The 19655-nt window shown below is 57.7% G+C and overlaps 1 protein-coding gene and 1 long non-coding RNA gene across 5 annotated transcripts; one reads left to right on the top strand and one right to left on the bottom strand.

Annotated features, from left to right (window-relative positions):
* Nucleotides 1–7292: 7292 nt before the first annotated feature.
* Nucleotides 7293–16315, bottom strand: AK1 (adenylate kinase 1). 3 transcript variants are annotated; one of them, XM_067040662.1, is made up of 7 exons: nucleotides 16049–16315; nucleotides 12951–12989; nucleotides 11375–11410; nucleotides 11032–11195; nucleotides 10172–10288; nucleotides 7744–7935; nucleotides 7293–7498 (listed from the first exon to the last, which is right to left on the bottom strand). In XM_067040662.1, the coding sequence occupies exons 2-7, from the start codon at nucleotides 12955–12957 to the stop codon at nucleotides 7430–7432; spliced, it is 585 nt and encodes a 194-aa protein (XP_066896763.1). In that variant the 5' UTR covers nucleotides 12958–12989; nucleotides 16049–16315; the 3' UTR covers nucleotides 7293–7429. The 3 variants fall into 3 exon arrangements, with proteins under 3 accessions (XP_066896763.1, XP_058928654.1, XP_066896761.1); XM_059072671.1 differs by lacking the exon at nucleotides 12951–12989 and having other exon boundaries at nucleotides 16049–16172; XM_067040660.1 differs by lacking the exons at nucleotides 12951–12989; nucleotides 16049–16315 and adding an exon at nucleotides 11743–11824.
* LOC136794714 (uncharacterized) lies at nucleotides 16196–18088 on the top strand. Of its 2 annotated transcripts, none has more exons than XR_010841847.1 (4): nucleotides 16196–16318; nucleotides 17169–17323; nucleotides 17496–17630; nucleotides 17810–18088. It is a non-coding gene; the product is annotated as an uncharacterized lncRNA (long non-coding RNA). The 2 variants fall into 2 exon arrangements; XR_010841848.1 differs by having other exon boundaries at nucleotides 16208–16318; nucleotides 17169–17366.
* The last annotated feature ends 1567 nt before the right edge of the window (nucleotides 18089–19655 follow it).

The following is a 19655-nucleotide window of genomic DNA, read 5'->3' as shown; positions in this document are numbered from 1 at the left end:
AGGAAAGAAGAGCTTGGGACCCCCTGGGGTGGAGAGGCGGTCACCCCGAAGCTCCCACAGCACCGTGGGCCTCGCCCACCCCCGCTTGTGTGAGTCGTGCTACGTAGGTCTCTCCACTCGACTAGAAGCCCCTCGAGGGCAGGGGCTCTTGATGCCCCTGCACCGCTGTGTCCCCAGCACAGAGCCAGGACTCTGTGGCCCTTGAAATCAGGAAGTGCCCTGGAAGGTAAGGCAGGGGCTGGGGCCATGGAGGCATAGGGAAACTGAGGCACGGAGAGGTAAGCCGCGTTCCTGTTCCCCAGTGGAAGAGGCCAGGCCGGGACCGGGCTGCCTGTCCCCAGGAAGCTGCACGGTCACACCGTCTTACAGGCGGGGACAGACCTTGAGTTAGCGGTCTCCTGTTTGCCCCCCGGATGCACGCTCCGTCCCAATGAACACATCTTCCTCCTCTCAGCCCTGCACAGTTCAGAGAGGGGAAGGAGGTGGAGGATTTGTCGCTCCGGTGCCTTCCCTGTAGGGTCACTGCAAATTGGTGGCCTCCCTGCACTGACGGTCACAGCCCTGACCTGGCCCTCTCCGCAAAGCCCTTCAGGCCAAGGATGGCCACGGCCCACGGCCGCTGCCAGCCCCGGGCTTCGGCTCTGTCCCTTGTGGTTTCCCTCCACCCTGCCCACACCTGTGTCAACAGACCCTTCATTAAACGCTTCTCAAATTATCCCACTGGAGCGTGCCATCTGTTTCCTGCTGGGGCTCTGACTGATACAGACATTTTCGGGTGCCGCCTGCCTATCCACACGCCAAAGAGACGTGGCCAATAGCCAGACGTCTGTGCCTGGGCCCCGCTGTGGGCAGGTACACGAATTCCACTCCTTCCTCCCCCTGGCTGGCTGGGAGGGCCGGGGCTGCAGGAAGGGATGGAGCGCGTGTACCCTGGCTGCTGGCCAATGGAGGAATTTTAGGCGGCCCCCAGGGATCCCCCCACCAGGCGGCAGTCCGTCTCCAGCACCGGCCTGGAGCCAGTGGCTGTTGAAAAGAACAGGGCCAGACCCACATGGGCAAGGGAAAAAGTGGGGACAGGGGACAGAGGGCACTGGCCTCGGAGCCAGGGTATCCAGGCTCTGCCCTTGTGGCTTCAGGCAACACTAGCATATCCTGGGTCTCAGTTTCTTCCTCTGTGCGGTGGGAGGCCAGCCTGCCGGCCTGGGGGAGCTCAAAGCCCAGGAGAACAATCAGAATCACTACACCGGTCACACACTTGCCCTGTGCCAAGTGCCACCTCACGACCACTTTAACGAGCTGAGACCGTCACGTCCCCGTTTTACAGTGGAGGAAACTGAGGCTCCGGCGTGCAGGGCAACAGGGCTGAGGAGAAGCAGAGGATAGTTCAAACCTGGGCCTGTCTTTCCTCCCTTGGCTTCCAGAACATTCTGTCCTGGTTTTCCTCCCACCTCCCTGGTCGCCTTATCCGTCTCTTCACTGGTTCCTCCCCGTCCTCCCATGCTTGGACCCTGGGTCCCTTCCCTTCTCTGTTTACCCTCACTCCCCAGTCAGGTTTTCTCAAATCTTTGTGACCATGACGTCATGTCCCAGCACAAACCCTGGGATTCAGGCTCAAGTAATTAAAACAAACGTTCTGTGAACCTATATATAGGTATATATACCCTTATGAGGTACATCCACCCTGTTCCATTTTCTTTCAAATACTGATCACTAGCCACCCTATTGATTTCATTGCCCACCCATGGGTCTTGGCCATAGAATGTAATGCCCTAGATGCTCGCTACTCTTTCTATTTTGGGCCACGCCATGTGGCACGTGGGATCTTAGTTCCCTGACCAGGGATCGAACCCGCGCTCCCTGCAGAGGAAGTGCAGAGTCTTAACCACTGGACAGCCAGGAATCTTAGTATCTCCTGGGAGCTTCTCTCAGGCCCTGCCCCAGACCTGCTGACTCAGAACCTGCCTTTCATCAGTATCCTTAGGGCATTCACGTGCACATTAAAGTTTGAGAAGGACTGTTCTGGGTGCCCTTATCCAGACAAATAGCTTTATTTATTTATTTAAAATACATTTATTTATTTATGGCTGAGGGGAGGTAGATGTGTCTATTGGGGCGGAGCATGCATCCAGGGGGCAAACAGGAGACCGCTAACTCAAGGTCTGTCCTGATTTATTTATTTATTTTATTTTAATTTTTGGTCTTGCTGCACGCAGGCTTTCTCTAGTTGCGGCGAGCGGGGGCTACTCTTCATTGCGGTGCGCGGGCTTCGCATTGCGGTGGCTTCTCTTGCTGCAGAACACAGGCTCTAGGCGTGCAGGCTTCAGTAGCTGTGGCATGCAGCTCAGTAGTTGTGGCTCGCGGGCTCTAGGGCGCAGGCTCAGTAGTTGTGGCGCACGGGCTTAGTTGCTCCGCGGCATGTGGGATCTTCCTGGACCAGGGCTCGAACCCATGTCCCTTGCATTGGCAGGCGGATTCTTAACCACTGCACCACCAGGCAAGCCCAGACAAATAGCTTTAAATACCATCCATATACTGGTGGCTCCCAGCTTTGTGCCTCTAGCCAGAACCCTCTCCCAGGCTCCGGGCTCTTGATAAGCAACTCAGACGTCATACATCCAAAACTGGGCTCTATTCGTCCTCTGCCAACCGTTCCTGCCTCAGTCTCCCCATCTCAGACCACGACAGCTCAAGACTTGAGGGTGACCTTGACTCTTTCTGTTATGCCCCTCATCCAACCTATAAGTAAATCCTGTTGTCTCCTCCCCCCAAATTCCCATTGTTTGTGGGGTTCCCACCACCCTACAGCTGCCGCTCTGGTCACCACCAGCACCTCTGGGAATATAGCAGTCACCGCCTCAGTGGGCTTTCTTGCTTCCACCTTTGCTCCCAGCCCATTCTGTACAGCGTAAAGGGAATCCATTAAAACCAAGTCAAGTTCCATCCCTCCTCTGCTCAGTGCCCTCTGCAGGCAACCATGTCACTCAGTGTAAAAGGCAGAGCCCCTTAAATGGCCCTCGAGGTTCCCCACCCCCGTCCCCTCTTCGACCTCTGCTCTTCCCCAACTCGCTCAATCCACTGCAGCTGGAGTCCTTGCTGTTCCGTGAACGTACCAAGCACGTGCCCACCTCAGGGCCTTTGCACTTGCTGTTCCCTCTCCCTGAAACACCGTCCCCCTAGGTAGCCACAGGTCTTGCTCCTCATCCTTTAAGTTGCAGATCAAATGTCGCACGGGCAGTGAGGGTTTCCCATCGCGTTGTAAATAGCCCTCTCCCCACACCAGCAATTGGACCTTGGGCGCATGTCCCCATCTGACACACTATATATTGTTTATTCTGTCTGTCTCCCTCTTTACAACAGAAGTTCCATGAGGGCAAGGGCCTTGCTTTGTTTGCTGCCGAATCCCCATCACTTAGCATAGTGCCTGGCCCATGACAGGTGTTCAGTAAGAGCTCATGCAATGAATGAATGGACTTAACCACTGGGCTACACAGCCTGGGGTCTCATAGGTTGTGATTCTGAGTCTCCAGGGTGTGGGTGTTGGGGGCATTCTGAGCCCAGGGACAGGGTCTCTGAAGAGGGCAAATGACTCCCCAAAGGTACAGGGAGGTGACCAGGGTCAGTGTCCTGCCAGACTCTATTCTAGAAGAGGGAAACCCCTCAAAGTCTCCTTCTCTTTCCCCAAGGAAAGGTCCTGGTACCTGCCGCCTCCTGGGCGATGTTGACCTTCTTGATAAAACCCGGCGATGCCCAAGGTCTAGAGAACCCGTGAAGACCACATAGGAGGCAGAAGCATTCCACTGGGCCAGGATTCTAGAACCTCTGAGTTGCTGGGACTCTGAGTTCATAGGAAGGGAAACTGAGGCCCAAGAAGGGCAGAGACCGTCCAGCACCCAATGAACCACAGTGGGCAGCAGAGGCAGGAGACCCTGCACCAGAACCCCAGGATGGGGGCAGAAGGAGGAGAGGCAGGCGAGGGTCTAGTCCTGTGCCCCTGCCTTGCTGTGTGACCTGGGGCAAGCCACACAACCTCTCTGGGTCTGCTTGCCAGAGAGGAAGCCCTGTGCTCGCCTGCTGCGCATGTCCAGTAGGGCTCTGCACCCCCCTCCAAAGCCCCCCCACTGTGGAGCCGCCAGGCCTTCCTGTTTACTCGAGGCCCCTCTCGCGTCTGGGAGGCGACAGCCTTGGCCTCCTCTGCTCCCCGCTTCCGCTTCCTTCCTCTCCCACTTCAGTGCCTCCGGCCAGGCCCTCAGGAGCCCCGAGGCCAAGACTTAGGGGCTCAGTACACAGGAGGCATCTGAGGACACCTCCCTATCTGGGAGCCCACCCTGTCTGAGACCCTGAAGTTACAGAGGCACTGTACCAGTCCTCTGGATGGTTAGAATGTTCCAGCATCTTGGGACAAGCCTGGAGTGTCCCCAGAGACCTCAAGAGTGTGACAGCTTCTGCTGTCTCAGATCCAATGCCTTGCCGCCCTCTCAGCCCACCACTAGGGGCTGAGCACACACTGACCCTAGAGATGCCCCCTCCTCCCACACCCTCCCTGGGCTCCCGCCTCCACAGAGCAGCTTCTCTCTGAGCTCCTCAAAGCGTGGGCCTCGGACCGGCAGCTGGGGCCTCCCTCCCAAACCAGACTTGCTGAATCAGAATCACAATCAGCTTTTTAATAAGATCCCAGGCAGATGCGTGTGCAGGTTAAAGCTGGAAGTGCTGCAGATCTGACCATCCTGCCTGGTTTAAAAACCCTTCCTGAGCCTCGCCTATTAGGTATTCCTGCCCCAAAGGCTTCACTCGCATCTACGAAGCCTCTACAACTAACTTCCAGTTTACAATAAATTCAGGGGATGGGGGAGCTAGTTAAACACCACCACGAAGAAGCAACAGACAAATCTGGAAGGAGGAATTTTCTGCAGGACGGCTGATCCCGTCACAGGCCAATGTCAAAGAGTAGAAAGGGCATTCTAGGTTAAAAGAGGTTTAACGGGGCTTCCCTGGTGGCGCAGTGGTTGAGAGTCCGCCTGCCGATGCAGGGGACGCAGGTTCGAGCCCCGGTCCGGGAAGATCCCACGTGCCGCGGAGCGGCTGGGCCCGTGAGCCACGGCCGCCGAGCCTGCGCGTCCGGAGCCTGCGCTCCACAACGGGAGAGGCCACAGCAGTGAGAGGCCCGCGTACCGGAAAAAAAAAAAAAAAAGAGGTTTAACGGACATCACAAACAAATGCAGCATGTGGTCCTGGATAGCATCCCGGTTTGACCAAAGATACATTTGGGGGACAATTGGGGAAAATTGCATGTGGTCTGATTATTACCTATCACAATGTTGAAGTTAACTTAGTGTTCTTGGACCTCTGAGTTGTGCTTATATGGGAAAGTGTCCTTATTTATTGGAGAGTCATGCTGAAGTCAGACTTCAGTGGTGAAATTTTCTCATATCTGTAATTTACTTTAAAATAGCTTGGCGAAAGTAAAACAATGACGTATGGAAAAATGTTACCAATTACTAAATCTTGATGAGGGGTATATGGGTGTTCATTATATTATTTCCTCCAATTTTCACTTTGTTTGAAATTTTTCATTATAAAACAAAGCTCTTGGGCTTCCCTGGTGGCGCAGTGGTTGTGAGTCCGCCTGCCGATTCAAGGGACATGGGTTTGTGCCCCGGTCCGGGAAGATCCCACGTGCCGCATAGTGGCTGGGCCCGTGAGCCGTGGCCGCTGAGCCTGTGTGTCCGGAGCCTGTGCTCCGCAACGGGAGAGGACACAGCAGTGAGAGGCCCTCGTACCGCAAAAAAAAAAAAAAAAAAAAAGATATTGAAGACAATTTTGTCAGGTGGATTTCTCTTAGCTTTGTATCATCTTGGGGGCATGTTTTTCCACTCATCCTCGCGCAGACGATGACAACCTCGACAGAGGACGTGTGTGTGCAAGAGTGTGCGTGTACAGCATGCGCGCGCGCGTGTGTGTGTGTGTGTGTGTGTGTGTGTGTGTTTTAGCCCAGTTTGACAGATGCGACTTGGAGACCCCGAGGTGGGCGGTCACAGAGTGAGTTGGGGCTTCCCCCGGCGCGCCCCAGGTGGCACGGGGCACAGAAAGCCCAGCTGCAGAGACCTTCGGCCTGCACCCCACCCAGGGCCGCGTGATACCTGCCTTTTAGAACCTATCTCCCCTGTGCTATCATTTACTGATTTCGTGTTCTTCTTTCAATAGACTCACCTTTTAAAACTTAAATACGTTTATTTTAAAGGAAAGTTTGAATAATTACTGTAAATGGAAAAACCAACCGCACTTGCTGTAGGTAGAAGGGGATACACAGGGGCACCCTCAGCCCCGCACAGGATTTCGTTCCAGCTGGGGGTGCCCTGCTTAGGGCTCTCTTGGCTTTAAAGGGAGCCAGCTGGGCTTGGGACGGGTGTTAGGGACACGTGAGCACCAATGGAGACTTTCTCCGTGATGAGGTCAAAGAGTGAAAGAGAACAGAAGAGGGGACACGGTTCTCCCCAGGGGATTGCGGGGCAGCCCCGAAGCACCCCAGCCCTGCACCTCCCTGAGGCTGCTCTGCTCTCCGGTCCCGCGGGCCGCGGTAACTGACCACCCACACCCCTCGCTCAGGGTGTTCTCTTCCTAACCTTGGGGGAGGGTTGGGGGGAGGGGGCACTGATCCTAACTCAGATTTGGAAATGGGCTCAGGAAGGGCAGGTTGGGACCTGCCCAGGACCACACGGTGGGATATCCTTCAGGTCTCACCTCATCAGCGAGGCACCCCTGACCATGACCCCCCCCCCCATTCAATCCTGATGCCCTTTCTGGACCCTCAGAGCTTCTTGCAGCAAGGAGGCCAATTCGCTGCCCACTCGGCCGGCTGATGCGTGCTGCCCCCACTGTCCAGGAAGCCCTCGCACAGCCCATGACCACGCTGCCTGCTCCAGCCCAGTCCCCAGCAGGGGTTCGGGACAGAAAACACGCTCGGAGAGCTAAGGGGCTCAGGACCAAGGCCACACGACAAGGATGCAGAGGAACCCAGGCCAGGGCCCAGCTCTGCCTGACCACGAGTCCCTGAGAGCCAGGACCACTCCTCGGTCACCCAGTGTCCCCAGGCCTGGCCCAGCCCAGGCCCAGCACGCCATGTGTGAGGAAGGGCCCTGCGTCTTCCGACGGAGCTAGGAGAAGGGCGCCGGCTGAGGTGGGCTGAGGGCCCTGAAGAGGAACGGGAAGGGGAGGGGCTAGGGACTCAAGGCTGGGGCGGCCACGCCATATGAATCATCCCTGATGGAATCAAAGAAAAAGGAGTAAAACTGAACGTCCTTGGAAATTCCTTTAGTGCTCGGCTGTCCATGGAAACAGGATCAAGTGGAAGCGCTGAGCTCAGGCTGGGAAGGCCTTGAGTCAGGATGCGGGTGGGGCCGGGCTCTGAGCTGGGGAAGGGGCTCCAGCTTTGCTACTTGAGGGCGTCCAGGTGGGTGCAGACCTGGGAGAAGACACTGGCCACGGAGCCTTCGGCATTGACCTGTGGGGAGATGGGCCATGAGGGCAGGATGCCAGGGAGGGCTGGGTGGGCCCCACCGAGGCAGGGGGCTGACCTCTCCCGGAAGCCAGGCCAGGCTCCCCGAGCCCAGCCACGGTGAGCAGCAGCCCCTCATCCAACCAGTGGGGAAACCAAGGCCCAGACAGGAGGGCTGGCCCAAGGTCACAGCAATTTGAGGCCAAGCCAGGCAAAGACCCAGGTTGCCTGGGGCCCCCTCGGGCCCGCACCTTGCGGATGATGCCACGTTTCTCGTAGAAGGCGATTACGGGCTCTGTGGCCTTGTAGTAGGTCTCTAGGCGCTTCTTGATGGTCTCTTCATTGTCGTCCACACGTCCGCTGGTCTCTCCACGCTTCAGGAGCCGCTTGGTCATGGTCTCAGGGCCTGCGTCCACGTACAGCAGCAACGTGGGATGTCCGATCTGCATGCGGGGTACTATTTACAGGGGCCTCGTTCCTGCCCCCTGGGGCCATCTCCTCCCCATCTCCCCACTTCTGAGGTCCCACTGAGACCCACTCAGACCTTCAAGCCCTTCCCGCAAGGCAGCCTGAGGGACCTTCCTGAAACCAATCTGCCCTGCCCCTCCCCTGCTCAAACCTCTTCCATGGCTCCCCGGTGCCCTCAGGAGAAAGTCCTAACTCCTTACCTGACCTACCCTTCCCACCCTCCTCATCTCGTGCTTCTCAGTCCTTTGCCCTCCTGGCTTCAGCCACACAGACCGTCTGTGGTCTGGGCTCTCATCCACCTCCTCCCTTGCCAGGCCTTTGCTCATGCCGGGAACCTTGGCCAGGAACCCTTTCCCTCAATGCCAAGTGCTCGCCTTCAGATTTGAGCTAAAATCTCATTCCTCTAGGACAGTCTTTGCAGATGCCCGCCCCGCCCCCGCCCCCCCGCCGACCATCCCAGCTCTCTGGGACATGCTCTTCTAGTCCCCCTTTACTTCTGCCTGGAGCTTGTCTCAGGAAGGCCTCTGGTTATTTACTTAAGGTCCCTCTCCCAGCCAGGCCTGGAGCCCCCGAGGGCAGGTAGGTGCGTCTTATACCTGCAAGGCTGGATGTGAACTTGACAGAGGAATAAGGAGGGCTGAGTGAAGGGGTGAGGGCCTGCTGAGCTCTGGGGGTTCTGAACAATGTCACTGTCATTGCAATAAGCATTTCATCCGCGGGGAAGATTAGGAAGGGCCAGAAGGCCGACCAGTCCTCCTTCGGTGAGGCCCAGGCGCCCCCTGGTGTCCAGAGCCGAGAAGACCAGGTGCCCAGCCCGCACAGCAGTGCTCACAACGGCCCCAGGAGGGATGGGTTAACGTTCATTAACCACATTTTCTAGATGTGACCCTGAGGGCCTGAGGTGACCTCATGCGTCTGGTACATCAGGACGTGTGCCTCAGGGCTGCCTGGTATCTGACCTCAGGGTCCACGGCCTCCTAGTCTGAAGGAAACCCAGCCAATCCCCAGTGCATAGGTAGGGAAACTGAGGCCCAGACCAGGACAAACACTTTCTTGAGGTCTTGCAGCCATTTCGAGGTCAAAGAATCTAATATCCTCCCTCTGGATGAGGCTCAAAGCTATAGAAGCCCAGAGATGGCCCAGCCTCACAGAGACAGGCAATGGGGATGGAGGTCTGTCCTGCCCCAGCCCCCTAAGATGCCCGGTCCTCCCCGCAGGCATTCCCGCTGCCGAGAAGCCCTCCCTGAGCCCGTACCCACCCTGAGAGGTCAGCAGACCTCTCCCTCCTCCTAGGCACTTGCAGTTTCATCTGTTTCCCCCATATGGCCCGTGACATCAGAGCTATTGGTGTATGTGTGTGCATCTCTGTGCGTCCCTGTATCTGGATGTACTGCATCCGTGCACACACGATGCGTGAGTGTGCGTGTGTATACATTACGTGCCTGTGTACATGTGTGCATAGGCCTCTGGCCTTGTGCATGTGTAAGTGTCTGTACCTGTGTGCACATGTACGTGTGCTCGTGTGCCTGTGGGCGCATGTGTGTGTTTGAGTGAGGTGGTCCTCCACTGTGGAAAGTCTTCCTGGGGGACACCCGTGCCAGGCGGCCCAGAGCCCTCATCCTCAAGGCTCACTCTTTCCAGCCAGACTCCCCGTGGCACCTGGAAGGAGACTAGACGCCCCTCTGTGGCATTCGAGGCCTCAGCCCGGCCTGAACGTCCCCACCCACATCCCTGCCGGTTGCCCTGCCCGACAGATTCTGTTCTCCCCACACCAGCGTGACCCTTCGGCCCTATCCGTGCCGTTCCCTGGCCCTCTGATCGTGTGTTTATGGGGTGCCAAGCCCCACTTTTGAAGGATGCAGTCTCTCTAATCCCCACGCTGCCCCTCAAGGCAGCTGCGAACGGCCTGTCCCCATTTTGCAGCTGGGGACACTGAGGTTCAGAGAGGCAGGCCGACGGGCCCAAGGCCTCAAGCAGCCGAGCTGGAACCTGCGGCTGGGTTTGTGAATTCCCCAGCCTGGGGCCTTCTCTCCTTCCAGTCATTTTCTCCTAGACGTCTAGAAAGACTTCCAGAAAGTCCTCCTGGTCTCCCTCCTTGCCCACCCTGCCACCCGCCCGCAAGCAGTCTCTCCCTCCCTCTGCTCAGAGCTGCCCATCCCAGCAGCCTTTGCCTGCTCATCCCACGTCACAGCTCCATGAGGCGGCACCTACCCTCCGCTCAAACTCTTCCCCCTGCTGCACCTCCCGGGGGTAGCCGTCGATCAGGAAGCCTTTGGAAGTATCTACCTTGGCCACCATGGCGTCTCGGAGCATGTCCAACACTGTGTCCTGGAGGCGTGGCAAAAGAAGGCGGAGTCATGACCCCCTATTCTCCACCCCCTCCTGGGGTCTCTGCACGCGCTGCCCCACGGCCAAAACGCCCTCTGCCCTAACACAGATTTCCCAAACAAGCCTCCCTCTCCAGGAAGCCTTCTGTGAACTGTGACGACTTGATTGATTGATGGAATCATTCATTCATCCGTTCATTCATTTCTTCATTCATTCAATAATATGACTGAGCCCCTCCTCCCAGCCTCCTGTCTGGGCCCTGAGGACACAGCTGTGAACAAAGCAGACCTTCCCTGCCCTCCGCAAACTCAGTCTGCTGAGGAGACAGACAATTACACAAGTTGATTTATAGTTTCCAAGCATGACATGGGTTATTCGGGCAAAGAAGGGAGGCTACTGGAGTATGAAGTTGGTGGGAGTGGGGGGGTCTTAGCCTAAATCCGAGGAGTCAGCAAGGTATGAAAGATGAAGAGGAAAGAACATTCCAGGCAGGAAGGAGTGTGATCAGTGTGAGGGAGGGAAAGGCCAGGGTGGTGGGAGTCCGGAGGAGTCGGCAGTGCAGGTCTTGGAGGCTCTTGGGAGCTTCCGGAAGGAACTTTCTGCCAAGGGCGGTGGGGGCCCTCAGGAGGGTTCAGAAACAGGGAAGGTCATGGTCCGCCTTGCTAGCGTGTCATGGGCTTTGCTGGCTGTCCACTCAGGGCCACCATCGCCCCCCAACCCTCACCCTGCCGGGGCCCACTCACCAGTGGCACCAGCTGCCCCTTCTCCATGATCTCCGACAGCATCTTTCCCCTGGCTGAGCCTGAGCTGACCTCAGCCCGCAGGAGGTCCCCGGTGGAGAGGTGGGTGTAGCCGTACTTCTGGACAATCTTCTCACACTGGGTGCCCTTCCCCGAGCCAGGCCCGCCTGCAAGCGCCCTCCCATTCAGAAGCCCCGAGAAATGGGAACACTGCGGGGGCAGGGTCTGCCCGGGTCAGCCAGTGAAGCAGGGGCGGAGCCCAGGGTGCAGCCCCAGGCCCAGGCTCCCACCAGGGCCTGCAAAACCCCTCCCTGCCTGCTGCCTCACCCGCCTGCCTTGGACTCACCCACCACAAAGATGATCTTGGTTTTCTTCAGCTTCTCTGCGGGACAGAAAAGGGAAGCAGAGCTCAGTGAATCACTGGACAGAAAACCAGAGGTACCGCTGGGATCCCAGGCCTGCGCTGGGCCGCAGGCAGCTGCACACGTGTACGCACTCATGGTCCCGTCAGAGAGGCGCATGGGTCAGCCCAGAGTGAGGGCGAGGAAAACTCAGAGGCTGGGACAGGTCAGGCAGAAGAGGGCGTTCCAGGGACAGAGGCAGAGGCCTGAAGGCTACGGGCTCAGCACACGCTGTGGGGGTGACCCTCAGGGGCTTGGACGCCAACCCTCGCGGCCCCTCCCCGTGGGCAGCTGGACCGAGACGCCCGGTCACCTCGGGCGCTAGCGTCTTCCACGCTGCTGGCGTCTGACGCGCAGAGGCAGGCCTGCATGGTCCTGCGCTGCCGTGTCCCCTGCCCTTCCCCTCCCAGGCCCTGGGCCAGCCTGCCGCCCGCCTTCCCTGGGCGGTACCAGTGTGGAGTCGGCAACCACAACATACGTTGCCCTGGAGACGGTTGCTGGGGAAGAGGGCTCTGGTGGGCACTGGATCCCTGGCCCGGAGAGGGAGGGAGCTTACGTTTCAGACTCTATCTCGGAACTCAGCAAGACCGTAGCCCCGCCAGAGACAGGGGAACCTAGGCCTAGAGGCAGGGCCTGCTCCAGGGGGGCCAGAGCTAGGGCTGGGGCCGGGGCCTCCTCCCAGGCTGCCAGGCCTTCCCCACTTCTCAGGGAAGTAGGAGCTCGCTGTGTGCACTTAGGAAAGAAGTCTCTGCCCCGGTGGGGAGGTGAGCTCGGCAGTTCCCCAGGGCCCTCCCATCCACGGGGCTGGAGGTCCAGAGGAGCTGCCGAAGACCGACTTCTGTGGGTTCCCATCGTGTGATGGGCATAGGCCTGGGCGTGGGGGAGGCCACAGCCCAGTGGCAGCGGACGTTCAGAGGCCCGGGGGTGGAAGGATGGCCGCCGGCCTCAGGCCGCAGCAGCAGCCAGGACAGCTGGGTTCCTTTAAGAGCCGCCCAGGCTGAGGCCCAGTGCCAGGGAGGCACGGGTGGTGGTGCCAGGAGGCGGGCCAGCCGGGCTCTTGGCCCAGTCTCCTTTCAGGTCCCAGCCTGTAGGAACCAGCAGGGCCCAAGACATCCTCAAGACCCACCCCTGCTGGTCTGGGAGAGGGGCAGGAATGTGTCATTGTTTGCCTTGGCATTTGCACTCTTGGGGCCTCTCCACAGGGCAGGCCTTCCCTCACCAGTGCCGCCCCCCTCTCCAGAAGGAGCCAGAGAGTCAGCTCTATAAATACCAGTGTAGGAGGTGAGCTGTGGGGCCCTGAGGAGCCTCAAGGAGGCCTCTTCCCTTCTAAGAGTAATCCTGGAGCTGGTATATCCCACCAGAGGCCTGAGGAGGATGCTGGAGGCCCCCAGACAGGCCCCTTCTAGCAGCCCCAGAGCCACGTCCAAACCCTCCCCGAATGTCTCCCGAAAGCACACCCCCTAAACACATGGGCCCATTGAGGCCCAGGCTGTGGGCAGGAAAAGAGAGGAGCTTCCGTACCGTCCATGCTGCCGGGGTCCGGGGAGCTGAGTCAGCACTCTGCAAGGCAAGGGCACAGGTGGGGCAGGTGAGGGGGTTCTCCTGGCTGCTCCCGTCCAGCACACGGTGTGCTTGGCCCTGACCCTCCTCTGAGGGTGGAGGGGCCGTTGGGGGCAGGGAAGGCCCAGGAGGCTGGGAGGACTTCACAAAGTCCCCTTTCCTCTGGGTGCCTCCACTGTCCTGTCCCTGCCTCCTCCCTCTGGAGCCAGACAGCGGGGGCAGCAACGAGGAGGGGCGTAAACAGCCACACCGGCAACCGCTGAGCTGCTCCCCCTGCAATTCCCGGAAAACAGGCCCTGGGTCCTGCGTCTGCCGGACCACTTGACAACGCTCCCCAGGACCGGGAGGAAGGCCCGGAGGCGGGCAGGTGGGAGGGGAGCTGCACGTGTCCTCACCTGGGATGAGGTTTGGACCAGGATGCCCAAAGGGACACAGAGGCCCAGGGTGGGAGAGAAATTCGCGGGGCTGCTCACGTGACCACAGCCCGTACGGTCCTCAGCTGAGGGGTCCCCAGGCTCTCACCCTTGCACAGGCCCAACTTCCACCCCTCATGTGGCCCCTGCCCACACCTTCCCTCGGTGTGTAAATCAAGCCCAATGCCTCCTGGGACCTCCCCCCACACCCCCCCACCCCACCCCCACTCTGCATCCACAGCCCCAGGGGTCTCCCTCCACCTTCCCTTCCCATCAGTGTCTTCAGAGTTACTGCAACACGTCTCTGGCCCCCATTTCTTTACCCCCCACCCACCAGCCCTCCCTAAGGCCGCCAGCAAACATCAGAGACATCCTGCCTTGGCCTTTGACCCTCAACCCTTGGCCGGCATTCCTCCTGCTGGGGACGTCCCCACCCAGGGCCCCTACTCCACCCTCTCGCTTTTGGCGTCAGGTTCCCAGGACCCCCATCCCTGCTCAGCCAGCCCAGGCCTCCTCCCCCAGCCCCAAACATCTATAGCATCTATAGCCCCTGGACAGGCCCAGAGACCCCACAGACCCCGAGCCTCTAAACAGTCCCTCCCATGTCCCCAGCGTCGTGCCCTATCACCCAGCCAGAGGCTACAGTCAGAGTGAACGCCCTTCTCCCCGCTCACATCCACCCCACACACGCAAGTCCCAGCCCTCCGCTCCTGAACTTCCGTCCAGTCTGTGTCCTCACCGCCACTGCCGTGTTCCAAGCAGGGCGCCTGGCCACTGCTCCAGCCTCCCGTGGACCTCCTTACCTCCACACCCCACCAGGCAATCTGCAGGGTTTTCTCTGACAAGCATCAAACCACGTCTTTACCTGCTTAAAACCCTCCCATGTACGGCCCCCTCAGTCCCCAAAATAAACCCTAACGTAGCTGACCGGGCCCAGCGAGCTGGCCCCCAGCACCTTCTGCAGCCTTATCAGCCACTGCTTGAACTGCTTCCATCTCCCTCACCCACCGCCACCGTGTCCCACTCCAGGGCCCGGCTAACGTTGCACCCGACACCTGGATGCCCTTCCCCAAGGTGCTACTGTTTAGGACTCAGTTCAGGTGTCACCTCCTTCAGGAAGCCTTCCTGGATTCTGCTTTCCACTCCCACACTGGCAAGTGACCGTCGCCCAGCATCACACACACCACACTGTACTGGGCCTCTCTGCTGTATACTGCAGGCCTGTGTCCGCCACACCGGGCCTGGCCCCGGCTGAGCATAGCGCTGGGAGCCTCACTCCACCCTCACAGTCACCTTGGGAGGGAAGTGAGGCTTGGAGAGGAGGAGAGACTTGCTCCAGGGCCTGGCTGGGGTCACACTTGAGGCTACGTTTTCTGCTGCCCTGGGCCTGGCACCCACTAGGTCCTTTAGCAGTTTTGCTGACCATCCCGCTGCTCACGGGGTATGAGTTATAACCTCTTTCCTGCTGAGTGTGCTTAAGGAAGAGTGAGAGCTGCCAGTGGCCCTCTGAAGCTGGTGGGGGAGGGAGAGGGTCCCCAGGCCAGGGACAGCCTGCAGCGACACCCTGAGGAGTGTTCCCGACCCCACCCTGCCCTGCCCCCTCCTGGTAACCTAAGCCCCTCTGTCCTGCTGGCACCTGCCACTTCTTGGTCCAAAATAACTTGGGTTGTGAGGAGTCCTCACAGAAGCCAGGGGTCCAGGACAGAGTTGGGTTACGGGCTCTGCACCCAGGCCTTATAAGGCCCCCAAATCAGGGCCACGGCAACTCCTAATATGACTAGGTGGTCTGCTGAGGGGCCTGGGGAGCTGAGGCCCAATGGGACAGAGACTTCATCTCAATCACAAGGCAAGGCCACGGCAAGACCCAGGTCTCCCAGCTTCTGACCAAGAGCAGCATTTCCAGTGGTTGGCAACTGGCTGGGGTTCAAATCCCTGCTCTATCACTCAGCTGTGTGACCTTGGGCAGCTGGTGTACCCTCTCTGGGCTTGTACCCCCAGGCCCAGTCCTGCCGCTGCTGGAGAGTCCTAGGTAGGTAACTGAGTAGCACTCAGGAGAGGCCCCATGGGCTGTCCCAGGGCTCCCACAGGGCCCCTGCCTTTCAGGAGGCTGGCGCAGGGGGCCAAACATCCAGGGGGCTTCCCGTCCCCCCCAGCGCTCAAAATGACATGACAGGATAGCTCCTCCCATCCCCTAGGCTGCCCCTGCCCAGGTCCTCGGGGCAGGGAGTCCAGCCACAGCTCCCCCTCCCCAGTCCCCAGCTGGGACGTGCCAAGGGCAGGGACCTGGAGCCCCAAGAGTGCCGGCAGGACAAAGGGGTGACTGTTGCAGAGGCTGGGAGGGAGAGCAGCGTACACACACACACACACACACACACACACACACACATCCACAATGGCACACACAGGGTGGCACAGATACCCAGAGCAGAGCCTGGGGAATACAGGCAAGCAGATGCCTACAGATCACAACCAGGGATACAAACACGCAGCCACACAAACCCCGAGCACACCCTGACACGCACAAACCCCGAGCACACCCTGACACGCACAAACACGCACCCCACCCAGGCGCGTGCGGCCTCCCCGCTCCCCGCAGGGGCACCCCGACACGTGCACAGGCGTGCACACACACGGGCACACACTGACCTGAGGGAGGGGTGCGGGTGGGCACCGGACAGCGCGTGCCCTGCCCGTCCTCGCCGGCCGCCCGCCCGTAAAGGCGACTATTTATAAGGCTGTCAGCAGCGCATGGCATGCCGGGAGCCAGCGCTCCTTGATGGCAGGGAGGGAGGGACAGAGGGAGGGAGAGCGGACCGGGAAGGGAGCGCGCACTGGACCAGAGCGGAGCCCTGAAGGGAAGACAGGCCAGCGCCCTCGCCCCGCACCTGCAGGTGGCTGCGCCTGCACACGCATAGGGTACTTTACAGCCTCCCCGGGGTCTTTCATTCCTTCGTCACCCCCACTGTGCCCGCATCACTCCAGGGGGACGGGACCAGGCTTCCTGTATGACAGCTGGGGAAACATGCCCAGAGAGGAGAGGCTCTTTGCACAAAATCCCACAGCCAATTGGTGGCAGAGGGAGGCCAGAACCAGGGATGGAGGGCACCGAGGCGTGCGTTCTGCGGGCTTTGCTGGCTGGACAAAGTCCCCCAGCCCCTCTTCGGATCCTGCCCAGAGGCCCCTGGGCCAAGACCCACCTGGAGCTTCTCCTCCTCTGTTGGAAGGGACCCAAGAGCTCCTCTGGGACGGTAACTTCCCCTGGGACTCCAAAGACCACCCACATACCCATCTCCCAGGCGGTGGCTGTGTAGATTAGCCGAGCCCTGCTCCCATGCAGCTGCCGGGCAGGTCCCAGTGAGGCCGTGTGAGGATGTGGGTCATTCAGAATGCTGAGGGCACCTAGATGGGGGACTGAGAATCCTGATAAAAAAGAACAGCTCCCATTAACGAGCCAGTGGGCACCAGGTGCCGGGCAGAGCACCGGACTCAGACCATGTCTGTCAATCCTTAAACACAGAGAAGGAAAGTGAGGGTCACAGTTGTAAAAGAGCTTGCCTGGGGTTCCCAGGTAGGGAGTGATGTATTTACGCAGCATTTTGCATGAGACCGGGACACAGCAATAGGTGCCCAGTGATGTGGCAGAACAGAGATGAGAGCCTAGGACCACGCAGCTTCAGAACTCAGGCACTTGACCACTAGACCACATCACGACCTTGAAGGCAGCAGCCCCAGATGGAGTGGGTTCAATTCGGAATTTGTCTTGCAGGCACGAAAGAGCCATGGGAGGTGTTTAAGCAAGAGGATGAGACTGTCAGAAGGGTGAGGCCACCTTAGATGGGCGGTTTCTTGGTGACAACAGCAGCCTGGACACCAGGAGGCCGGGGCCTAATCCCAGCACAGCCACCTGTGACATCAGACAAGGTTCTTATTCGTTGGGATTTTAGTTTCGCCATTTGTGGCAGGGGTGAGTAGTGGGTCAGAGGGTCGGCCTTAGAAACTGTTTGAAAGGCCCTCTCGAAAGCTGTAGGTGGTTGTGTGAACTGGCAAATTGATGATGTCAATCAAACTTTCAAATGTGTCTTTCTATTCTTAGGAATCACACAAGTGGGTGCAAAACGTGTACAGGATGTTCTCTAGTGCCAGTGGAGACTGATGCGAGGGACAGTGGCACAGTCAGGCTGGGGAGACGGCAACTGCCCTAGAGTCAGCTGGAGAAAGGAAGCTGGAGGTCTGTGTAGCTGATGGGGGCAAGAGGAAGAGGCAAAAGGCCCAGTAGCACTGATCTTATCCCACCTTCGTGAAAACAATTCTAAACATGTGGATGTGTATGTGCGTGTGTGTGTAAAATCTATCCCTAATTTTTTTTTTTTTTTTTTTTTTTTTGCATTGTAACATCTCTGAAATCAGGCTTCCCTGGTGGCGCAGTGGTTAAGAATCCGCCTGCCGATGCAGGGGACAAGGGTTCGAGCCCCGGTCCGGGAAGATCCCACATGCCGCGGAGCAACTAAGCCCATGGCCACAACTACTGAGCCCGTGTGCCACAACTACTGAAGCCTGCGCACCTAGAGCCCGTGCTCCGCAACCAGAGAAGCCACGACAATGAGAAGCCCGCGCACCACAATGAAGACCCAACACGGCCCAAAATAAAAACAAACAAATAAATAAATTTATAAAGCAAAACAAAAATCTCTGAAATCGTTTTGTTATAATCAAATCAACGGTATCTTCAAGTTGATGAACTACAGCAGAACTGAGAGAGCAGCTGTGAGCACAGGATTGCCTGGGTGGGGGTAGGACTTTCACTTCTTACTTAAAGGCTTCTCCATGCTTTTTTTTTTTTTTTTTTTTTTTTTTAAATACAACAAGCACCTATAGATGTACCTTGAGGACATGAGGCTAAGGGAAATAAGCCAGTCACAAAAAGACAAATATTGTATGAGTCTACTTATACAAAGTATCTAAAGCAGTCAAATTCATAGAAACAGAAAGTAGAATGATAGTTACCAGGTGCTGAGGGGAAAGGGAGAATTTCAGATAGGCAAGATGAAAAATTTCTGGGGATCTGTTTCACAACAGTGTAAAACAACTTAATGCTACTAAACTGTACACTTAAAAATGGGTAAGTGGTAAATCTTACGTGCTTTTTTTCCACAATAAAAAAAAAAACCTTAAAAATCTTACAAACTGGGCTTCCCTGGTGGCGCAGTGGTTGAGAATCCGCCTGCCAATGCAGGGGACACGGGTTTGTGCCCCGGTACGGGAAGATCCCACATGCCGCGGAGCAGCTAGGCCAGTGAACCACGGCCACTGAGCCTGCGCGTCCGGAGCCTGTGCTCCGCAACGGGAGAGGCCACAACAGTGAGAGGCCCGCGTATCACAAAAAAAAAAAAAAAAAAAAAAAAAAAAAATCTTACAAACTGAGCAAAAAATATTTTAGGTACCTGTTTTAATTATTTCATTTGCGCATGACCTATGGATTTTCCACCAAGGCTGGGATATTAAAGTTTCAGGATTTTTTTCCTGGCTACAATCTAAAGAAAGAAAAAAAGGGAGGGGGAAGGGAGGGAGGGAGGGAGGAAGGCAGGAGAGAAGTGGGGAAGGAGAAAAGGAAGGAAGGGAGAGCGAGAAAGAAAAAAAAGTACACGGAAGAAAAATCTCGAAGATTAAACCCTAGACTGTCAACAGGGAGTAGGACTGGGTGATACCCTCGCTTTCCATCTTACAGTGTTTGTATAGTTCAAGTTATTTTAAAACATAAAAAAATACCTAAAACATAACCATACAAAATGAAATCAATTCTTAAAAAACACTTTAAAATATTCTAGCTAATAAGGAATTCCAATGAGCCAGCATCGGGGGATATATCTGGGGTGGCCACTCTCTGAGGTGCACAGCTGGGTCCATGCGTCCAGCACTTTGGGGCTCAGGTGTGGGGCTGCCCTGGGCGGGCCTGGCTGGACCGCAGAGCATCCGCAGGAAACAGCTGGAGTGGCTGCTTTGGGCAGTACATCTGGGGTTTGCAGCTGGTGGGAGATGCCCCCTCCCCCAAGGAGGAGTCGGGGATAGGGGCCTCACAGGGGTAACTCGGTAAAAGAGTTCACGGGAGGGCCCTGAACCCCTAACTAGGGGGTGGACTTGGTCCTGACCACAGTGGGAAGCCAGTGACGTTTTCAGAGCACAGCTGGCCGTGATGAGGTGTCTTCAGGAAGTTAACTTTGGCCATGAGTGGAGCGGTCCCGGCTGGGTCCCATCT

The sequence above is a fragment of the Kogia breviceps genome, chromosome 8 (genome assembly GCF_026419965.1).
Source record: "Kogia breviceps isolate mKogBre1 chromosome 8, mKogBre1 haplotype 1, whole genome shotgun sequence".
Taxonomy (NCBI): domain Eukaryota; kingdom Metazoa; phylum Chordata; class Mammalia; order Artiodactyla; family Physeteridae; genus Kogia; species Kogia breviceps.
The sequence above is the reverse complement of the archived record's forward strand: the minus strand, read 5'-3'. Positions and strand labels throughout refer to the sequence as shown.

Coding starts and splice junctions, on each gene's coding strand:
- AK1 (XM_059072671.1), bottom strand. CDS start 16,157: ATGCCATGCGCTGCTGACAGCCTTATAAATAGTCGCCTTTACGGGCGG. Junction 10,289..11,031: donor AGGGGCAGCTGGTGCCACTG/GTGAGTGGGCCC, acceptor CCACGCCTCCAG/GACACAGTGTTGGACATGCT. Junction 7,936..10,171: donor GGGAAGAGTTTGAGCGGAGG/GTAGGTGCCGCC, acceptor CCCCGCATGCAG/ATCGGACATCCCACGTTGCT.